The following is a 22,821-nucleotide window of genomic DNA, read 5'->3' as shown; positions in this document are numbered from 1 at the left end:
TAGAAAAAAGTTTTTGCATTTCCATATTATAATTAAAAATCAGGATGGTAGATACATACATCTCTTCTAACATAAAAACGTATACCCTATACTTATCTACTTAACAAGAACATTAAAAAGTTTTTCCAATAAATAAACAATATACACAGGTAATAATTATGATTAACATGTGTATGCACCTGGGCATTTCTTTAGCAAGCAGATAACGATATGCATAGATACAATAACTGTATGAAATTACAAGAAAGAAGACGCGAGCGGACAGGGCGCATTTTTGTACTTTTGAGGAAAGAAAATAAGGTGGTCGACCTTTTACATCATGTACCCGAATGAATGCGATCGAAGCGAACGCAATTTTTTCAAACTTTGAGGAGTTCAAAAAAATATACAAAAGAATAAGAAAATACGAAAGGAGCGAGCGCACAATCTTACGTTTGAGAAGTCACAAGTTACTTAACCGACATACCTACTTACCGAAAAAAGCGACCATATTGACAAGAAACAAGGATATCAAAAATTGCTTTGAGTTATTATAACTGTGTGTGTATTCAAATTTGATAAGATGCGCCTCATAATATCGAATGTTAACTTAGGTAAATATCTTTTACACTTGAATTTCCCACTGCCAGAAACTTATTTTTTATACAGTTTGCGTCTGGCTGGAAGGTACTTTCTACAGTTTATCGCTAATATAAGCCAAGCGACAATCACTCGTATTAGGTAAAGACTGTATATGTATTGACAAATTATAAATACACTTATACACGCCAATGCAATTTAGTATCTTCCACTGCATTAGGTAATCAGATTGGTCTAATTAGCACACATTGCGATGACGTTTTCCACTTAGCTGCTAATAGCCATGTTATAAATACGGTTCAAGAAAGGTAAAAATATAAGATAAAAAGAAAAATACTGCAGGCTATAGCACCGAAGCTTATAATATCTACGCGGCTTGCTCGACTACCAATAACGAGGTATTGTTAGAAACATTTGAAACATTTAGATTGGCATCTTGCCCGGTAGTAGACACGGAAAATGCCGAGCCAACGAGATAAGTTCCCGGAGCGGCACAAACGCCTCGCACTTGCACGCGTTTGGACTCAAACTTGTCCAGATCAACGCTGACGCCCAGTTCTTTAGCTTCTACATCGCTGCCGTAGCTGAGCGCGCCCGCCCAACCAAGCTCTCCGGACAGCTCCCTGAAACAAAAACAAATATTTAACGATACTCCGATTGAGTAAGCACTTCACTAAACTAAACAATCTTGATATTTAAAAACTCAATTTTAAAATAAAATGCGGCTAAAAATCAATGTAAATAAATGCAATAATAATAATACGGTATCTGTATGGCTGTTGGAGCAGTCGTATAAATAAATAATAATTATTGAGTCATATACAGAACAGACCATGTACCTATGTATATGTATATCCGTTTAATATGACTTTTTGCAAAAATTCTATCAAGATTGTTTACCTTTAGTGAAGTGGTTACTGAAACGGAATTTACATTTTCATGTTCAAGGAACATATGCAACTTGATAAAATAAGTTTAATTACCTGTTTTTCTGTTTTGACATGTCTATGAAGACTTTTACGGGAACTCCATAGCAATTTACAATATTCAAAGTAACTGGTACCAAACATAGTTTAGTTTCATTAAAATTATGATTAATGTGGTTGGAATGTTCCAATCGAAATATAACAACATTATCTTTCTTTGTTTTTGTATTAGACTCGCGTAAATCTAATTTGCTTTCGTACTCATCAATTTGAATGGGAGCCGCTTCTCCGGGAATATATTCCCTTTCTCGAGATATAGCTTTTGTGAAGCAATCCAGCCACAAGCAATGTTGACCGACAGCGGTCTTTCCTTTGGTTTTTTCGTGCGCTTTCCATCGTAGAACAAACATGGACTGTATTAGTCCTGTTCTTTTATCAGGAGTATCCTGAGCAATGGCGGAGTCAGGAGCGTCAATGTAAGATTGTTGGGCATCCAGCACGAATTTGGAGTAGGGCGCCACGTTGATGTCGGGCGCAGCGTCGGGGTGGTGCGGGTTGATCTTGAGGCGCGAGGCGGCGACGGCGGCGGGCGGGCGCGGCAGGCGCTGCGCGCGCAGCACGAGGTGCAGCTTGTCGCGCGCCTGCAGCGGCTCGGCCGCGCCTCGCGCCGCCACCAGGCTCGTCAGGCTCCACTGTCGACTCAGTAACGACGCTTCTAATATTTCCACGCTCAAGTCTTCACCTTTCTCGTTAAATATGTTTTTGATTTCAACTGCCAAACTCATATTTTCGACGACTTCGCCGTCAACTCGTCGGAGGCTTCGACGTGGAGTGACTGCTAGCTCTACAGCCTCCTGGAAACATGAAACGAAATAAAATGGCAATGGCAATTTCTAATCAGTACCAAAACTAGTGGGCAGTGCCGGCGGGCGATGCCCATAATGAACAGTTCCTCTGTTCACAACAGAGGTACTTAGACATAATTTATTTTGATTGTTTAGGTAGATAAGTAGTTTTGATGAAAAATTTCACGCCTTCCTGTTCAATACAAAACTGGGAAACCGTGTACGTTCGACAGCCCCTAAGCAAAAGTAGTTTCAATGAATGATTGATAAGAATCTCAATCTGGCCCGTTTCATGCTATTTTGAATTTATATTACAGAATTTCTAAGAAAAGCTTGTTGTAAGTAGGTATAAGTAGCCACATGGATATAAAAATAAGTAACGCTTAGCACGATCGGTATGCGTTTAGGTGATCATCTATGTCATAACGAGGACCTCCGTGTTTCGAAGGCACGTTAGTGGTTCCGACTGGCATTTGTTCATATGTTCAATCGTTATGTGAAGTGAGAAGGCAGAAAGTATAGAGAGCAGACAGAGACTCACGGTGACTCGGAAGCGGAAGACGTGGCGCAGCAGGCGGTAGGGGCGCGCGCGCAGGCCGGTGTCGTGGTAGGCGAGCAGCAGCAGCGGCTGCGCCGGCGCCCGCGGCCGCAGCTGCAGGCGCGCGCGGGCGGCGGCGCGGGGCGCCAGGCGCGCGCACACGCCGCGCACGTGCCGCGCCGCCGCCGCGCGCGCCCGCGCCGCCCGCGCCGCGCGCTCGTCTGCAACAGCCTCTGTCTCACTGCCGATCCGATACTAAGGCTGGAAACAGTGTTCGACCGTACGTCCCGACCGAATCACATACAAATTCACGCGCATACCGTCAGCGTAGCTATGTGCGCGTTTATACACTTGCACAGATATAGCTACGTTGAGCACTGTTTCCAGCCATAGGTACCTATAGTTGTTTACACCGCCTCCACAACTCATTATGTAAACTCGTTACTAGGTACTCGCGATAACGTTTTATTAGCAAAAAAAAAATAGATAAACGATTGAATAGATCCAAAATTATCGAAATATCTGTATAGGTATCAATAATGATAAATAAATATTTTTTCTTTCTTTTTTCCCACTTATTTAATAAGCTAAAGAAATTGATGCAAAAAAAATATATAGGACCATCACCTGAATATGAGGGTGGCTCGCGGTATTTCTCGTCATATAAAACTTGAAAATCATTTTCTTCCTCGCCGGTGACAATATTGACGCAATCCGGATGAGATACAGCAACATAAAGATTATTCATGTCCACAGGTCCTACATTTGTAAATTCTACATCAATAGTCCTCATTTCTCCGCTTATAATGTCCGAACTTGTCTCAGAAAATGTCATCTATAAAAAGAATATGTATTTAAATTAACATAACCATAAGCGAATAACCAAAGACATATTACACTTTTACTTATCTAGATTGCGCAAAATGACGAAAAACAGTCCGCGTAGTATGACAACCCCGACCAAACAGCCAAGTCAGCAAACCATCATCTTACATTCAACAGACAGACCCAAATAATTAATGCCTTCTCTCACTCATTTTTCATAAATTACTGATAAAAAATACAACGAATTGAGTATGAAGAAACTGTATAAATACCTACCTACGGTTTAATTTATAAATCGTTTTGATAAATAATCAAATTATAACTAAAATATTCTACCGTTTCTTCGGTTTCTTCCAAACACAATGATTAGTTGAACTAGAAAAGGGACGCATGTAAGGGTGCGTCCACATCTGGCGAATGTGCCGCAAATGCGCAGCTCGCGAGCCGTTTGCGACCTGCCCGCGAGCTGCGCGCGTGCAGTCACTGCAATAGCTTGGTGCTTGTCTTTAGCGCAACTCATGCAAGGCTCGTATAGAGCGCGCGATCTGCGCGCACTCAGTTCTCGCCCTTACAGTTCCGTTTATTATTTAATAAAGAACGCGTCGCGCGCCGCCTGCGCGCTGATCGCGTACGGCGCTTAGGTCGCGCGCGAACTGCGCGCGGGCGGCGCAGAAGCGGCGCACGAACAAAAATGCACGCGCGCAGCTCGCGGGCTGGTCGCAAACGGCTCGCGAGCTGCACATTCGCGGCACATTCGCCAGATGTGGACGCACCCTAAGGAAATAAATAACCAAGGAGCATAACTGAAGATCCCGTAATATCTAAACATAACTGGCCTTACTACAAAAACTTTAACCCCTGTTTTACACTTGTCTAATAAAATTTTGGCTGCAAAATGAACCGTATGTCAACGTCATAATTTGACATTTTTTTAGACAAGGCATAAACTGACGTTTAAAACTTTTTGTGGTAAGACGGCATATCTTTTTGCTGCGCAATATAGACTATAGTGCAATGTCTTTGTAAATGACACGTTCTAAATGTTTAAATTCGACGTCACATTATTTCACTGGCGAGCCGATAACTTACTTGCAGGCAAGGAGCCTCTGGAATAACTGTAATTTGCAGTCGCTTATCCGGGCTTTTGCCTGGCGGGGTTAAATTCACTTTGCCTGATATTGTCATACTGTTACCGTTTTCAGTACCTCCTTCCCCGGTATTGATCAGCCTTAAAAAAAAAAACATCACGAAATCATGTAGGAAGAACATAAATAACTTTATGGACAAATACAACGTAAGAATAATCACTTACTTGTAAGCTAAGCCATGTACATTCAGTCGGCCGACTTTTAGAGGTGTTAGGGTGAAAATTAATACTTTTTTTGTATCTCCTTCTAGAATGACTGATTTAATTTTCTGGCTAAATATTGTGTTGCTTTCCAATGCCTGTCCCGCAGAGACTGCCTGCTCATTGCTCAACACTTCTTCGTCACCAGCTGCATCACCATCGGCAGTTGTTACGAATCGCCACAATAACTCCACATCTTTTAGAATTAGTGAAATCTTCAAGGGATTCCATAAAGTAACTGAGATCTGAATGGGCTCTGAAAAAAATATTGTCGTGCCAATAAAAAGCATATCCTAGACATTCACACAGCATTCCTACACAGAAGATAAGAAAGTTAAGACTATGAAACTGTCAATGTAGGTGTAATGTGTGTAATCCGTATTAGTGTTATCTCATGGCATGGGCGCATGAGCGTCAAAATACTATAGTTATCGGCACGAATCTTGAGCTCTAATTTATTGGGTCCCTTTTGTGGTATGAAGTGAGGCGCGGGGGCGGGCTAAAGCGGTGATTGGACCGCAGCGCATCGCGTCATAGCCGTCACTCGGGATTGGTTCTTTCCTAATAAATCACTTCTGCGCCGATGTAGGTCAGAGCTCAAGATTCGTGCCGATAACTATAATAGGAGTTGAAGTGGTCGCCATGGCCGAAATCGGTCGGAGGTATATATATTTTTAGATGTCAATCCTCCTTGCGCCCATCCTGCACCGAGCAGGCTGGCAAGAAGAAGAAGTTAAGACGTCGACTGCGATGACAGACCTTCAGAATTGACATGATTTCCAAATTATCTTGAATGCTGTATTTTTAATAACTTCGTTTTGATATCGTTAAATCATTTATAAAAGTAATGTTCGTAAGCAATAAAACTTGCACGGTTGTATGTCTATGAATTATGTGTTTTTAATGTTTGTCTACCCCTTCTGATCTGTCTTTTAAGATCAGAAGTGGGATAGCCACGCGTTCTTTACCGTTTCGTTTGCCGTCTAAATTCAGTAATTATTTGTTCTGTTATTGAAATTACATCTCAACCGTAAATAAGTTTTATTCTTACGCTCGAGAGTATTCTGAAGAAAAAGTATGAACTAGTTATAGTTCCGATACCGTTGCGATTCTATGAATGATCCCTATGTACTGTGACACAACCACGATATAACCGACAGCACATTGGAAGCCACAACATCAACATTATGGCAAAGAACTCGTCGAAGTCTTGACTAGAAATTGCAAGAGGAAAAGTGACAGCTGCTGTGTCTTGTTTGTAAAACAAAAAGCGATCGAATACTGGAGATACTGAAGATAGCCCACCAGCTGGAACTGCCTCAGTTCGATCTTACGAAGATTCCTTACAGCAGCAGATTTGTGTTTTAGAGTGAACCTCTTGGATTTCTTTTTCAGGATGAGTAAAGCACTGAAGCTCGAAGACAGTGGCTCTGAAAAGCCGTGTTGAAGTTTTACAAGTTGCAGATAATAAATTTATGACCAATATTTTATGATTTGGACAGTTTTGGATTATGAATTTTGCAGATAGGGCTGAAACTTTTCAACTTATCATAATATGAGGTATAAGTATGTCTGGCGTTGAGAAGGAAAGAAGAAGCGCTGTATCGTGTCGCTACCTTTTACCACGCTTTTAGAAAATGACTTCAACAAAAAGCCCTAAAACTGCCAACTGTTAAAACAAATTGAATATTCTGTGCGATGCATGATTTGCTGTACTAAAAATTTTGTTGAAAGAAGAGTATGGGTGTTGTTTTCATTATTCTTGGATACATTTTAAGAAATAATGGGAAATATAAAAAGGCCGGTTGTAGCTACAAAAAAAAAACATCACCGGTTTCCATGGTGACATATCAAAGTTGTTATCCAGATATTGTGTTTTATCTTTCATGTGGTTAATTTGTCTTATGGCGAGAATAGTATCTAATACGTGAGCTGGAAACATGTATCCTGTCTGTCGAGTGAAGCAGCTCATCAAGATATCGCGAGGTCGCTCGTGCTTTTCGTGTGGAAGGAACCTCTACTCTTGTCTCGCTGTGGTGTCACATAATGTGACTCCCTGCTGATTATAAAGCGCTAAGGCCTAGCGCTGTTTGCAGAGATATTACAAGAAGCATGGAGTGATAATGCTTGGTGAGATCAATCCAGTTCTTATGTACCTATCTTATCTGTTATAAATAGTTAAGAAATTCAGTCATACGCAACTATAGTAAATCCTCTTATTGGCTTGCAGTGCGCGACGACTCGGGTTCGATTCTCGAAATGCGCCAGAAATATTCGATTAATTTTAGTTCTTAATACAAAACCTATGTTTTGAAGTTTGCGAAAGTGTTTGCATGACAGTGGAAACTGCAATAATGATGGCTAAATAGTAGAAGCAAAGAGATACATCTTCTATCTGCTTTTGAAATGTTTTGGCTTATCACATTTAACTAAATGTCTTTGCATGCAAGCTAGACTAAACAGAGCTCAATGAATTTGCTTCATATACTACCCCATTTATGACACTTTCTACTAAATACAGAAATATCAGTTTGCTGCTACCATGGTATAACTACGTTGTTTTAACCAATTGCTTACCAGTTTTGAGCAATTGCTTACCTATTATTTATAACGTACACTGACTGAGTATACCTCAAATTGTGCGTCAGACTTCAGATTGTGGTGTAGAATTACCTATACCTTCTCACAGTCACACACTCACACACTCACAATCACTAAACAAGTTTGTTCTTACGACATCTATCATCATCATCATCGATTGCTAGGAAGCTCACAATTTAGCCTTACTGGTTCTTCACCGTTTAGCCACAGATTACTTTATAGTTGACAAAGGAAAATGTCAATGGCCTTAGCAGAAGTGTGCACTAAGTTGCGCGAGTTCTGGAATATTGAAATTGGGAGCTTAATTTTCTAGCAAATTTATAGGTCTCACGTCCAGTACATTACCAACTACTAATTGTTACGAGTTTTTACTTTATTAACATTTAACCTTATAAATCTACTTAACATTATGTTTTGCTGTACCTACGTTTAATTAAGGAGTGACTCGGAATATACCCCTGTAAGGCCTTTGCATTGGCATCGCGGCGACCGGGAATAGACCTAGCATTAAACAGTCAGTGCGCTTCCTCCTCTCTCCTACCATTGTATGTGCTGTGCCCGACAGGGTCCATAATTGTGACATAAATTACCTATAGAACAACAACTGTAAACATTATGGTGTGCATTAAAGAATTGAGTATTGAGTATAGAGCTGTTTCATATTTGTAATACTCTTGCTCTGATGCCTCCCGGGAAAGTCCCTGTAAGGTTTGGAGGACTGATAGCTGAGGCATGGAAGACAGCATTAATGTAAGATTTGTTTAGAGGAAGGCATTAATTGAAATGACTACTCCTAGTAAATGGCAATGATTCTTAACAATCTGGAAGCCTGACTAACAATGACAGCTTAGTTTTCGCTTTCTTATTAAAATGATTATGTTCACTTATAATCCTTACTAATAATGCATGAGAGTTCGTCAATTAATGTTTAAGTACTCAGATGTCTGAATCTAGCCCAAAGCCTACTTTTTTAACCTTCTGTCTACAGATATCGGAGACAAACTGAAACCTAAAAACACAATGAGATTAACTACGTGAGAAGCACATAATTTGACGACGTATGTGCTGCAGTTTCACACTTCTTGCGCTTGCTTTATTCCTGCATGCTGTACGGAGTGCCGACGGTCAACACATCGCACGACATTGCTCGCATGATGAGAGCGAGTGGATAGTATGCCTGGTATATCATGCATTCAGGCGATCAGGTGATCTGTTTTATTTTCCATGTGGTTCTCAAGTTGAGTTCGCATTGGCCTCATTGGTCTGGCAGACGCACAGCACGACTGCTGTCCAGTTTCGGGTTCGATCCCCGGGTCGGGCGGAAATCACTTTGTGGGGAGAAAAACTCCCAAAAGTAGCCCGAAATCTATAAGTTCGTGATAGACATCTATCCATCAGTGAGTTTATAAATGTTGATCATGCGCTTGATATCTCTCCGGTTGTATTGGTTTACCGTCTCAACGAAATGTGAGAGTAACAGTGCATCTGTGTCTGCCCAAATGCTTGTGAGCTATAGTGTGCCCTGCGCGGCTGGCTGATCTCCTTAGAGAGAATCGCTGTTATGACCAGCAACTGGTTTAGACGCTATTCAGTCATACATCCGAGACAATTTTTCTCTTAGCTGAAATAAGTATTTCAATTGTGATACCCGTGAGATGACGTCACATAATAATGCATTTACGAATAAGACTTATTGAGCTGAGCTCAATTATGGAACAGACTAAGTTAAGCCTGGTAGTTAAGTCCTCATAATTCCTCGTGTGGCTCGTACTGGCACTGGTAAATATTGTGCGTTACATTGGATCAATGCTCAGCAGCAAGTACCCATGCGAAAACTACTGTTAGTTGCAAGTGTTACTAGTAGTTAAGCGACGAAGAGTGCCTGTGTGGCTTTAAAGATATATCTCGCTACGTCCGACCTTTAGAGTTACGTTTTTGCTGACTACTTAGTGAACACCGTGTGTTTACGGTTCTTTCGAACAACTGGAAACGTACTCGTTTGTTTGTTCTAGTGTGTCCACAGAATGGGGAACTGTTGGGGACTATCAACCAATCGATATTTTTTTATGGTCAGAAGTGACCAAACGAAAAGATTTTCCTTGGTATTATTTCTGTTACAGTGCACTTACACGAGGACGTGTAGAGCGCAGAATGGCCGTGTCGGCGCGGCCCAATATTGCTGGCTAATTCCTTGTTGGTGGTCGTCATGGTGTTGTAAGGTGGCAACGTCAATTGAAATAACCTTATATGGAGTCTTAAGGGAAGTCTGATCTTATATACTTTCAATTTGTTGGTCCCATCATGACCTTTTACCATTATTTTATAAAAAAATGATTAAAACTACATACGTGTCAATTTTAACCGTTGATCACTTATGTTTGTTGGTACGTGATTAACGATGAGTAACGATGATATTTTGGATTACTATTTTGATTTTATGTGTCAAAGTTATGTGTGTCGTGCAGCTATTGGCTTATTTAGCCATAAAAGAAAGTGCTTGCGGCACTAATAACCGCATAGACAAGCACTGCCACAATCATCTGACCAAGATGCTCTGTGGCCAATGATGATGATGATGATGATGTCAAAGTTATAATTAAGTCATGGATTTATTTCTTTGAAAACTTAAATCGTTCAAATGAATGGTCAGCAGTGGCCGAGCGAAATGCACCTCTCATAAAAGTTTGTTAGAACGCCACTGCTTCCGCTGTGGCGAAGCAAGTGGACACCTCCTCAGCTTTCTTTGAGAGCTGCGAGGCAATTTGACAAGGACAAGGACTTTGAGGACGTTCGAATGTACATGCGTGAGTCTCTGTGTGCGTGCCATGAAAGGGTGCATGAATATTGATGTGTTGATCTAATTGGCCTACTTTCAATGACTGATTTTGACCTAGACTGTGATTTTAGCTTGGAAATGGTCTTTTCTTTGATTTTGACTTTGACACACTGGTGGTGCTAGTTGTCTAGACCACTTTGAGAACGTATGAATGTACGGGTCTCTGTTTATACCGTGGCGGTGTTACCCTGGAGGCCGCTGAGAGAACATACGACGGTATGGGTCTCTGTTTCACGTCGTCATAGTATGCAACCTAAACGGCTTAATTGCGCGCCTATGCTATGAAGGCGTCAAATGACATGCAAACCTTTATGACGTTGAGCCTCTATCACGAATGACACGCAAACCTTTGTTGAGCCTCTGTCTCCAATGACACGCAAACTTTGGTTGAGCCTCTGTCTCCAATGACACGCAAACTTTGGTTGAGCCTCTGTCTCCAATGGCACGCAAACCTTGGTTGAGCCTCTGTCATCAATGATATGCAAACGTTGGTTGAGCCTCTGTCACCCGGCAGTGTATGGGGAGTGATGGAAATCCGGATTCTGTCATTCACTATGCACTGAATCACATTTTTCCATCCGTGATAAGTCTGAAGCTACTTTTTCTTTTTGTTTTAATATTTTTTATACATTTTTGTCTGTGGGCGCTTGAAGTGCACACATGCGCCCATGGTACGTACGAGTAACAAATAAAAGTAAAAGGAAGTTTTATTTTATTTTCTTCAAGATGTATGCTTCAGTCTTATTCACGACGCCGGGCAGAATATTGATATGTTTCCCACATATGTTTCAGAATACGAGCAACCTCATGCTGGTTCCCTTGGGGAAGATAGACCTGAGGCTAATGACGCGAATGATGGTGAAAGCGTGGATGAAGGTGCAGTCAACGACGTGGATGAAGATGCGGTCGAGGACGCCACGCCGTCAGGAACGGCCGTTTTAGATGTCAATCCTCCTTGCGCCCATCCTGCACCGAGCAGGCTGGCAAGAAGAAGAAGTTAAGACGTCGACTGCGATGACAGACCTTCAGAATTGACATGATTTCCAAATTATCTTGAATGCTGTATTTTTAATAACTTCGTTTTGATATCGTTAAATCATTTATAAAAGTAATGTTCGTAAGCAATAAAACTTGCACGGTTGTATGTCTATGAATTATGTGTTTTTAATGTTTGTCTACCCCTTCTGATCTGTCTTTTAAGAATATATATATATCTCATGGCATAGACTTGGCCTGTGTTGGAATTTTTCTCAGAGCCTGGCACGCTACGTCCTCCGTGCACTCACGTGGATCACGGCCGCATGAATATGCCAAACTTTACAAAATTCATATTGCCAACTTCCGGTATGTTCATTTAAAAGCTTAAAAATCTATCGGATTCCAAACCTCCTTGCGGCACGAGTGGTTCTGCGTCCGTCGCATCGGTGTACAAATCCACGGTGGGCTTGAATATCATGGGCACTGCGCCTTGCGCTACTTGCAGCAGCATCTCCTCGAGGCGGCGCCAGGCGGGCGCGGCGGCGGCGGGCGCGTCGGGCGCCAGCGACAGCGACGAGGCGGCGCGGCGGCGCGGCGAGCCCAGCGGCGCCGGCCCCACGCACAGCACGCCCGTCTGCCGCGCCTCCACCAGCGGCAGCGGCAGCTCTTCCAGCACGCTCGCCACTTCGGGGTTGCTTTCCACCCATTGCTGTCCCGATGTCAAATATTACATTTCTTTTGAAACAATGTAATCAATGCAGTCAAATGACTGTGTTTGGGATGGCACGTTAAACTGGAGGTCTTGGCTGCCAGTGAACATCTTTGGCAGTCGTTACGGGTAGTTAGAAGCCAGTAAGTCTGACACCAGTCTAACCAAGGGGTTATTGGATTGCTCAGGTAACTGGGTTGAGGTCAGATAGGCAGTCGCTCTTTGTAAAGCACTGGTACTCAGCTGCATCCGATTAGAATCGGAGCCGACTCCAACATAGTTGGGAAAAAGGCTCGGGAGGTGATGATTTCTATTAACAATGACACTAAATAATGACATAAGAGACATGACAAATCTTGAGAAAACAATGATGATTTTATACCGATCAAAGCTACAGTTAACAATTGGATTCGAAGAACGGGGTGGACTGCAGATGTCTATTCAAAAATTGATATTTTTATAATTGGTTGTTAGTAATAGAGTATCATTACTTCCTACTTGACGTTTTGATTTAGAGTAGATGAGAGAATGACAGCTTAGTAGGTACCTGGTGCGCGGCCATGTACTCCTGCAGGAAGGCGTGCTGCTGGTGCGGCGGCTGCGGGCCCCGAGGCGCGAGCGGCGCCGCCAGCCAGCGCCGCGCCTCGCGCGCCAGCCGCAGCGCGCCCGCCAGCCGCCCCAGCGCGAACTGCACGTGGTCCGTCGCCAGCCGCCACCCGCTCTCGCTGTACACCTAGCCACCTCTTTACTATTATCATTCCTATACCTTTTCACACATTTTGTACAGCTTACGTCAAATAACTTCAAACTTCACTAACAAAGTCATGGTTCTCGTACATTTTGACTACTATGCAAACACTATAAGAAAAACTTCGGTACAGGTAACTTCGATCTGATTAAACGTAATGTAAATGATCACACTACAATAAAGCCTTCATACATGACAACTACACAATACTATCCTTCTCACCTGATAAGCTTGTTTGTAACATCTGTAGGCATGCTTCTTTTGCCCTGCTTTTGAAAATCTGTGTCCCGCAAGTACCATATGAAAGGCATATTTCCTGCACATGCCTTTAGAGGCGGGACCAGATAGGAAACATAGCGCTGCTTGTTCCAGAAGCATAGCGCTACGCAAATCGCTATCCTCAGATGTCATCCGAATCAATTGTTTAGCAGCCTCGCCGTGCAAGCCAGAACCGCTCAAACAAAGCACAGACAGCAACGTGGCCCTGACTGCGTATTGCACCATCCTGTAATGTAATAGTGGAACGTTAATTTAATAGCCTGTCCATTTTTAACCCCCGACGCAAAAACGACGGGGTGTTATAAGTTTGACGTGTCTGTGTGTGTGTGTGTGTGTGTGTATGTGGCATCGTAGCTCCCAAACGGATGATCCGATTGTAATGCGGTTTTTTTTGTTTGAAAGGAATGTCATTCGGGAGTGTTCTTAGCTATGTTTGGTGGAAATCGGTTCAGGTCTTCAAGGTCATCAGCTCGTTTGTTAGGTGTGATAGGAATGTTACACGCTCAGTTTACTTGCAAGCATATGTGGGATCTGAAATTTGAAATACTAATGTCTTCTAGAACCACTGAGCTGGTCTGCTGTTAGGACATGAAGATAGGAGACGTAACCCTGAACTGCCTCTTAGTAAACCCATCGAGTTTGGGCTCGTTGAATTTGTCTTGACGAGTTCTCTTCATGTTTCTGATTGACGAGAACCTGATGCTGGAAATGGGACGTGGTGGATGAAACCCTGGAATGCCGGAATGAAACGGATAAACCGATTTATATTTTTGCTGAAAATCTAGAATGACCAAAGGTTAATCTTTGTTGTTTCTCAATCTGTGCAATTCTCCCAGAGCCAGTTTGTCATGAGGATTGTTAAACAGCTTCTTTTGGCCGAGATCGCATATAGCGACCCCATCTTAAAATAATAGTTATTTGTTATACAAGAGTGCAAAGTTGCTTTTTAACCGCGAGCTCAATTTTGATGACCGAGCAAGCGAAGGATTCTAAAATTGAAACACGAGCGTAGCGAGTGTTTCAATAATTAGAATCCTGAGCGATAGCGAGGGAATCAAAAGAGCACAAGGTGAAAAATCTTTGCACTCGAGTGCAACACGTAACTTTTCATCCCACCTCATCGAGGAAATTACTAAATGCAAAAAAACAAAATGGCGCGCACATACGAGTATCAAATTAAAAAGATGTACCTATTAAAGTTAACTTATTTGAAAACTCACTTTAAAAATGAAACGACGTTAAAAATCTGTGTAAAATCAATAATAAAAAATACTTAATTAATTGAATAATTATTTTAAGCAGTATTTTATTTATTTAATATGTATTTGTTTGAAAAGTCTTATCAAGATTGTCACAAATGGAGTATTGCACACGATATTCTAAATTCAAATCACTTTGCCGCTCTAGAGGATAAAAACGACTTTTGCGCTCAGATATCAAAGGGTAAAACTACTCTTTCCGAGATGGTGGGATGAAAAATAAATTAAATGAAAGAAGGAAAAATTAAGGACCTCCTTCAAAAAGCATGAAATAAAATAAAATTATAAATTTAAAAAACCCCCGACCCAAAAAAAGCACTCAATTATTATGACAAAAGGCTAAAAACGCTAAACCCTATAAAAAGCAAAAAATAACTTTTAACACTACGTAAGTACCAACTAAAGCATGTCAGACTAAACTAAATTTTGACGTGTCGGGGGACCGCTTTTTACCTTTAAAATACTTACATAAATCAAATGATACCTACCTAATTACAACATTCGTATAAAAAAAATCACATATCTAAACAAAATTATATAAAAAGTTATAAGAAGTATATGTAATGTAGTAGTATATAATTACTTCTAACGTTAGGCTAATAAATTAGAGCGGTCCCCCGACACGACAAAATTTAGTTTAGTCTGACATGCTTTAGTTGGTACTTACGTAGTGTTAAAAGTTATTTTTTGCTTTTTATAGGGTTTAGCGTTTTTAGCCTTTTGTCATAATAATTGAGTGCTTTTTTTGGGTCGGGGGTTTTTTATAGTAAGGAAATTCTATGGAAAGGTCTTCTTACAATATCCTTAAATAAATCCTATGTAGAAAAACAGTAAGAAAATGGTATTTTAATAGTAACCAATACTGACCTACATGTGTTAAGGTAAGTTACAATACTTTCTTCCATGTAGCCGTGTGTTTTACGATTCGAGTCCGCCGCCATGAAGGCGCTGATGGCGGCCATTTCTAGCGCGCCGGCGTAGCAAAGCCAGGCGCTATCAGCGTAGAACTCTCTCTTCGCTGTGTGGTACGTGTCGAACGCACGTTGCCATTGCCGACATAGGAACCACAAGTCGCCCAGTCGTCGCAGTTGAAGCTCAGGACAGTCACTTGTGTAGCTGATATCAATAAGTTAATAATTAAGTCATCTACATATACTTATAATAAATCTGTAGAAAGGTCAATTCTTTACATTAAATATATTTCCAAAATATCTATCAGGGGGTGATAAATGATCAATACTGATGCTAAAAAAGCAATCAGTTAAATTTTTGTCTGTCTGTCTGTGTGTTCGTTATGGAAACAAAAACTACTCGACGGATTTTAATGAAACTTGGCACAAATATTCTTCATACTCCTGGGCAGGTTATAGGATACTTTTCATCACGCTACGATCAATAGGAACAGAGCAGTGAAGGGAAATGTTGTGAAAACGGGAGAAGTTAGTCCATTTTTTAAGCTTTCGTCGCATGTGCATCCTTAGTGGCTAAAGCTATAAAGTAGATTGGATATTGGAAGATTGGATAGGCTGGTGATTACACTGGTCAACAGCATTTTTGGTGCAAAGGTGAAATATATCATTTCTTATAGATTATTTGATACGTAATCGAAGTCCAGAACATAAAGTTGCACTAGCACGTAGGGATTTAGAGATATACCCCTCCTAAAGTACCAAAAACGCGTTTTTTAACGATATTTGACGATTTTTTTGAAGGACAGCAAAATTGTTTTTTAGTTTCTATCTATAGCATTATATAGTACTACTCTTCCCGATTGAAATTCATTTTTATTTCGAACGCTAAGAGTTTTTTTCATGAAATATGTATACAGCTACGATAGTTTGATCTTTCCTATATTTTATTTGGCCTGTTAGTATGAAAAAACTCCACTTTAGATATAAAATGGTATATATTGAGAAAGAAAACTTGCAAAAATATAAATTAAAATGGGGTTAATGCGGGGAAAGTAGTACTACATAATGCTTTAGTTCGAAATTACTAGAAAATTCTGCTGTCCCCAAAAAATTACATCAAATTTCATAAAAAAACGCGTTTTTGGTACTTTAGGAGGGATATTATCTCTAAGTCCTTACGTGCTAGTGCAATTTTATGTTCTGGACTTCGATTACGAATCAAATATTCTACAAGAAATTGTACATTTCACCTTTGCACCAAAAAAAAAAAATAATTTGTTGACCAGTGTTATTATTACTTCCTCTCTTTGCACAAAGTCCGAATCTAACGCGGACGAAGTCGCTGGCAGAAGCTAGTCCTACTTATATTATAAATGTGAAAGTTTGTGAGAATATATGGATGTATGTTTGTTATTCAATCACGCAAAAACGGCTGGACCGATTTGGTTGAAATTTGGTATGTAGATAGGTGATACCCTGGATTAACACATAGGCTACTTTTTAACAACACACCACGCGGGCGAAGCCGCTGGCGGAAGCTAGTTTATAATATAATTAAAAAATTCTCTTGTTTAATACGGGTTGTCACTGTTACCATGCTTAATTTTTAACGTTAGGGCCAAGTAAGGAGTGGTGTGATTCTCATTGTGGCTTAGTACATCAAACAATAGTGTACCATTACTCTCAAAACCTAGTTATAGTAAACATAAGCAATTTAAATTGTTCGTTCTACGTACATAACTGTGCTGTTGCCTGTTGTATTTCCACCTTTTCCGGTCCCGAACCATCGCTTAGTGGCTGACAGTAATGATCTACTGACACCCTTTCTATTTGCAACCTAAAATAAATATTGTTGTTAGGTTAATGATTTAAAAAAAGCAGTTTAAAATTAAGTTATGGCTTCAAGTTAAGTTGCTTCTTCTCCCTCTTTTAACCAGTTAAGGGGGTAATACTAAACCCGATACGACGTGCGTCCCGAAACTTTTTCGCAGAAACTCGCTAGACATAGATGGATTGATTATACAAAATATGTACAACTCACGACTTCAGATAGCTGTGATATTTGCTTTTCCATGTATGGTAACAATGCTTTTGAAGCATACTCCTGTAAGAACTTCTTAATTGCTTCAACATCACTAGCGTTCAGAGCTGTACCATGGACCTCAGTGGAAAAATCTGGGCCTTTTCCAGCAACACTCATACTCTCAGAACTACCAGAGAATGAATGGGTCTGAAAATAAATTGATTTACATTAAGTATTTTGTGTATGCATGTGTCAATCATATTGCTACCTATTCGATTAAACGTCTAATTTAACCAGTAGGCTGCGACAAATGCAAATATATACCAATATTTTAAATTTTTGCATGAACATACATATTTTTTTTGGGTTATTTATTAACAGTTTTCTATGTTCCAAAAATAACACTAGTGTTTTAATTATATTTTACCTGCAAACTATTTGCATTATCATAAACATCTGTTTCGGCTGCAGTCAGAGGGTGAAGAGTTTCTGGATTGATGGAAGAAATCACTGTTGCATTGTCATCTGAAATTATAAGAAATTAGTCAATTTGAATGAATTTCAAAGTGATAAAATTATAAGATGAATGAATTATGCATTATTAAGTTTACTAGAGTCCAAATGTGAGACTTTTCTTGAGTTATAAAATTACAACAAAAATTGCCATTCATTTTTATGTACATAGATTAGCAAAACTAACATGGTTAATTCTTTGACAGTATCTACGATAGAACTCTGATACGCCCCTTTACGTAAAAAGGCACCCAGCAGATATTCATTTGAACGTAAAGTCCGCTCTACATTATTTAAAGTCACATGCAACAAATGAGTCTTAGATTCTTATGCCCATTTTCACCAACAAATACCTAAAGTAAGGACTCCCCTAAGAGCATTTACGGAACACTTAATAAGAATTTCGTTATCACCAAAGTTTAGGTATCCCTTATACATAGTTATTTATGTCAAAATTGGGAGAGCCCTTATTCTAAGTGGCACTTATAAATAAGAGATTGTTGGTGAAAACGGGCATTATTGTTTTTGTATTTTTTAAGTTAGATAAATAAATATTATATATACTTATTAGTCTGTGCATTGAGTATATAAAGCCTTGTGGCACTAATGCCACCAGTATACCATTTTTTTGCATGAAGTATAAGTAGTAACCTGTTAAGTTAGCTGCAGCTGGTGGAAATACTGCTTGCGGCTCTGATGGAGTGGTGGGCAGGTTTGTAAGAGATGACGACATCTCATTCTGGAAAACATCATCCATGTTATTAATTAAGATATAACAAACTATATTATTAGAAACGGTTCTCACCAATTCAGTCCTATCCTGGAGGCCTTTGGTTGCACATCCTTGCATATCTTTTTATCTATACTAACTATACTAAAATAATAGAGAGGATTTTTTTTTGTTTGTCCCCTAAACTACTGAACTAATTTGAAAGAATCCTTCATTGTTAGATACACTCTTCCCGAGTAACAAAGGCTTTTATCCCCGTGAGGTGAGGGCAGTAGTTCCCACCAACCAACAACTAGTCTTCAATAAATGGCTTCAATAAAAAAATTGCAATGCTTACATTAGTTTGTGGTGATCTTTTAACAAACTGAGCCCACAAATCAGATGATACATTTTGGTCTAAGGTACTTTTTGAGTTAATTGATAACATGAAGCAGTTGTTTGCTCCGAAATTCTGTTTCAGCATATCAAATGCAGCATCAGCTCTGTAACAATTTTTTATTATAAATTAATACTAGTGCATATATATAAACATTGTTTACATAAAATAACACAATACTGGTAAAACTTAAATTTTAGGGCACAGTAAAGTTACATACATTGAGACAGCATGATCGTATATGAGATATGATTGAGTTGCATAAATTGAGGCAGAATGAGCGTTTATGCAGCAGCTTTTATTGGGAAAGGAACCAATACATAAGAGTAATTAGAATTGCATAAAAGTTACTTGTTTTAAACTTACTTTTCTTTAGGGACAGCAGATACATCATGAAGTAGGAGATAAGACTTCAACACCCCACTGTTGAACCATTTAGGTAATTTTGGTGGAGCAACATTTTGCAACTGGGCATAGTGTTGGTTTAAATTGTTGAAACTATCTATTACATTGTCATCTAAAGTGGTACCAACAATTACACAAGATATAAAGTGTTTCGTAAATTCATGGTCTGATGGAAATTGGACTTCTAAATAAGTCTCTCTCCAGGCATCAAACCAATGTGTTGATTGGGGAACATAAAATTTTCTACCATCTGTAAAAATAAACACTGCTAAAGTTGTGAAATAATTAAAAATTATCTATTGTTGGTTAATTAATATCACAATACCAATTTCGAGAGTTACTGTTTTATCATTATAATTGTGTAACACAGCATTGTTTAACTCTCTTCTAGCTTCAGTGGGTTGTAATGGCTTCCAGTTAACATCTCGTATTATTAATTTCCAGTTTTTTATAGTACAAACATTTCCACTTGGGTCACGGAATTGACCTGAAATGACAATAATTTTAGTACTCGGATTAAATTAATCTCTTTGTATCATCAATAGTAATCTCAAACACTAAAATAAAATGTATGCTGATACAATACACGTAAAGCCTAGCATTGTATAGTTTTTGGAAGAAGTATCTGAATAACATTGGGCCTAAATAGCAAGCAACGAAAATCCACCCAGACCTCTATTTAAAAATGGTGACAAAAGTGAGATGTTCAAAGGCTTTAAAATGTTAGAAATAGCTACAATTTATTAACAAACTATGTCATGATTGTTTGTTATAGATTGATGTTCTTAGATCAACATTAGAATGTCAAGTTGCCACAGAACAAAGATAAAGGCAGAAAATCTTACATCAATGTCCAATTCCTTTCAGGAAGTGAATATAGAATTTTAAATAAACAGACAAATTAAATTTCCTGGTAGTCTCTAAAGATACGGCATTTAGGTAAGCTCAACTAGGATTACCCATTCTCTAGTCTCTTTTTTGTGTATTACATTTTATTTAATGTTATAATAACTACGTTTTAATCAGAAGTCAGTGACTCCTAGCCCCTTTAATAATTGATTCATTAGAGATAGTATAAATACCTTCCCAATCCATAGTGGTAAATGGTTGTAACATTTCAGTAAAAGACAAGTTATTCTTTGAAACAACATTTTCTACTTTTGGACTGCACAAAACTGCGATAATCGGTGAAAATGAGTCTTGAATAAACTCTTGGGCAGTTTTGCCTAATCTTGCCATATTTGCTTTGCTTTTTCAAAATAATGATTTCTATTTTTCAGCATATGAATAATGAATTTTATCGCAACTAAGTACACAGTGAGTTAACGCCACAAATCAGTTATTCACAGAATTTACACGAATGGTACTGTAGCTCCTGCCTCTCTAAAATCAATTTTTACACAGACAGATCACAGATTTATTATTTCATTGCGATTAAATACATAATATTACAGAAGTACTCTGCTGTGAATAAGTCCATCTGACAAGTCAGTGACAGATAGTGACACGGTGACTGACACCAGGGGCCGATTTGACATTGACACTGACAAACACACGACGTAAGATGCAAGCTCAAAGTATAGTTATATGTCAATGGCTCAAAGTGTGAGAGAATGAGAGAATTGAGATTGAGGTATGCGAGTTGGAATGTAGGAACGATGACTGGAAGAGGGAGAAAGATGATGAGTATGAATGTGGACGGATATAGTGGAAGGCCAAAGAAACGATGGATGGATTGTGTGAAATTAGATATGGTAAAAAAGAATGTTACTTGTGAGATGACGGCAGATAGAAGAGTATGGAAGGAGAAAACATGCTGCGCCGACCCCAAATAAAATTGGGATAAGGGCAGGAGGATGATGACTGACAAACACACAATGACTATGGTGACCGAGAATCTGGAACGGGACGGGGTATTTACGTGATTTTATCTTGATCTTTTTGACTGTAAAGGAGAATGGGCGTTCCTGTCCTCTGGGCTATCAGCGGCTAGAAATTAAATTGGTATCAAATGATAGGTCATGTAATGAAAGATTTTTTTTTCTTCTCTCTCTTTGGTACGTTTCCACAGAGTACTATAATATACGTTTCTTTCGAACGTTTGCAACGAACGGAGCGTCATAAATTTTTAACGTCGTATAACGAAACGTAATGATGGATTTTCTTGTTATTTTTTTAAATTATTTTCTTAGCTGATGACTAGATGGCGCTGACCTAGGTATACGTGAATATGCAAGGAACGGAGCGTCTTATCTTATTACACGTCACATCAACGAAAAAAAAAATAGGGAATAAAAATGGAATTAAAGGAGAAAAGCGTCAGATTATTATTCGAATATCCCGAGAGATTTTGAATACCATTTGTACACAAATCAGAATTTCTTGGGTCTCGGCTCAGTTTTTTTTTTGACTTGACAAAGGGTTATTAAATTCTTGACCGTTATTTGAAGCTTACTAGTTTGAGATAGGCACCTACGTGTTTTCCGCTTATATCTCTGTCCTTTTCTACCCCATATCTTGCATCTCTCTCGCACACCGACCAGTTTCACTCCCCACCAGGCAGGAGGCGACGAGTGTTCTCGGCGGCCACAGTTCGTCATTGGCGTCTTGTTTTCCGCCCGAGAAGGTTGGTCTAACCAACCGCTGTAGTATTTCGTTGAAAAATAAACTCAGTGCTCTCGCAGAACACAGGTGAGTTTATAATATTTTATACAATTTGTTAACGGTTTTACCGTTCGATATTCGATTTTGCGAAATCAAGTGTTAATATTTTGTACATCTACCCCTTTTTTTGTCACGAGTTTCTTCCGTGTACTTTTTTTTTCAGTAATTTGTTTTCAGAATGAGTGACTTATAAAGCAAATACGGATGCGGTAAATAATAAAGCTACCACAGCCCGTGCACGTGACTATGGAAAAGAAAGCAAGCCCGAAGTTCCTAAGGCACCTGTGGCCCTAGTTCAATCCTGCAAGGCGTTCAACTTTTTGACAAAAAAGAATGGTGTGAGGTGCGGTCCAACCAGCATCTCCTTAGTTCGGACTGGTCACTACCGCACTTGAAGAGGGCTGGTGGTGTCAAGAAAGCTTTTCGGCCTTGAAAGACTTGGTACGCTCCCCTCGGACTGCCAGTAAGTCTGTTAGCCACCCCCCATGGGGGTCGGCTCATTATCAGGGCGTGTGATGGTTTTCGGCCTTGAAAGACTTGGTACGCTCCCCTCGGACTGCCAGTAAGTCTGTTAGCCACCCCCCGTAGGGGTCGGCTCATTATCACGGCGTGTGATGGTTTTCGGCCTTGAAAGACTTGGTACGCTCCGCCTAGGACTGCCAGTAAGTATACTAGCCACCCCCCGCAGGGGTCGGTTCATTATCACGGACCCGTGCAGGGTACCAATC

General features: G+C 39.8%; 1 protein-coding gene across 1 annotated transcript; it reads right to left on the bottom strand.

The window, feature by feature from the left end:
• Positions 1-10: 10 nt before the first annotated feature.
• On the bottom strand, positions 11-20,894 carry LOC124640567 (trafficking protein particle complex subunit 8). The gene is made up of 18 exons (XM_047178422.1): positions 20,512-20,894; positions 19,755-19,916; positions 19,391-19,679; positions 18,986-19,130; positions 18,570-18,657; positions 17,833-17,930; positions 17,424-17,612; positions 17,119-17,219; positions 15,339-15,587; positions 13,156-13,438; positions 12,733-12,918; positions 11,885-12,185; positions 5,026-5,317; positions 4,803-4,941; positions 3,516-3,723; positions 2,892-3,109; positions 1,563-2,359; positions 11-1,202 (listed from the first exon to the last, which is right to left on the bottom strand). The coding sequence occupies exons 1-18, from the start codon at positions 20,666-20,668 to the stop codon at positions 947-949; spliced, it is 4,158 nt and encodes a 1,385-aa protein (XP_047034378.1). The 5' UTR covers positions 20,669-20,894; the 3' UTR covers positions 11-946.
• Positions 20,895-22,821: the final 1,927 nt, after the last annotated feature.

This window comes from Helicoverpa zea, chromosome 1 (assembly GCF_022581195.2).
Source record: "Helicoverpa zea isolate HzStark_Cry1AcR chromosome 1, ilHelZeax1.1, whole genome shotgun sequence".
NCBI lineage: Eukaryota > Metazoa > Arthropoda > Insecta > Lepidoptera > Noctuidae > Helicoverpa > Helicoverpa zea.
This window is presented reverse-complemented; position numbering and strand designations above follow the sequence as displayed.

Bases quoted from the DNA above. Each gene is read 5' to 3' on its own strand.
- LOC124640567 (XM_047178422.1), bottom strand. From the start codon at position 20,668: ATGGCAAGATTAGGCAAAACTGCCCAAGAGTTTATTCAAGACTCATTT. The intron at 17,220-17,423 runs GTGAGTTGTACA...TATTTATTTTAG, and splicing joins TATCACAGCTATCTGAAGTC to GTTGCAAATAGAAAGGGTGT. The intron at 12,919-13,155 runs GTGAGAAGGATA...AGAGGTGGCTAG, and splicing joins GTTACAAACAAGCTTATCAG to GTGTACAGCGAGAGCGGGTG.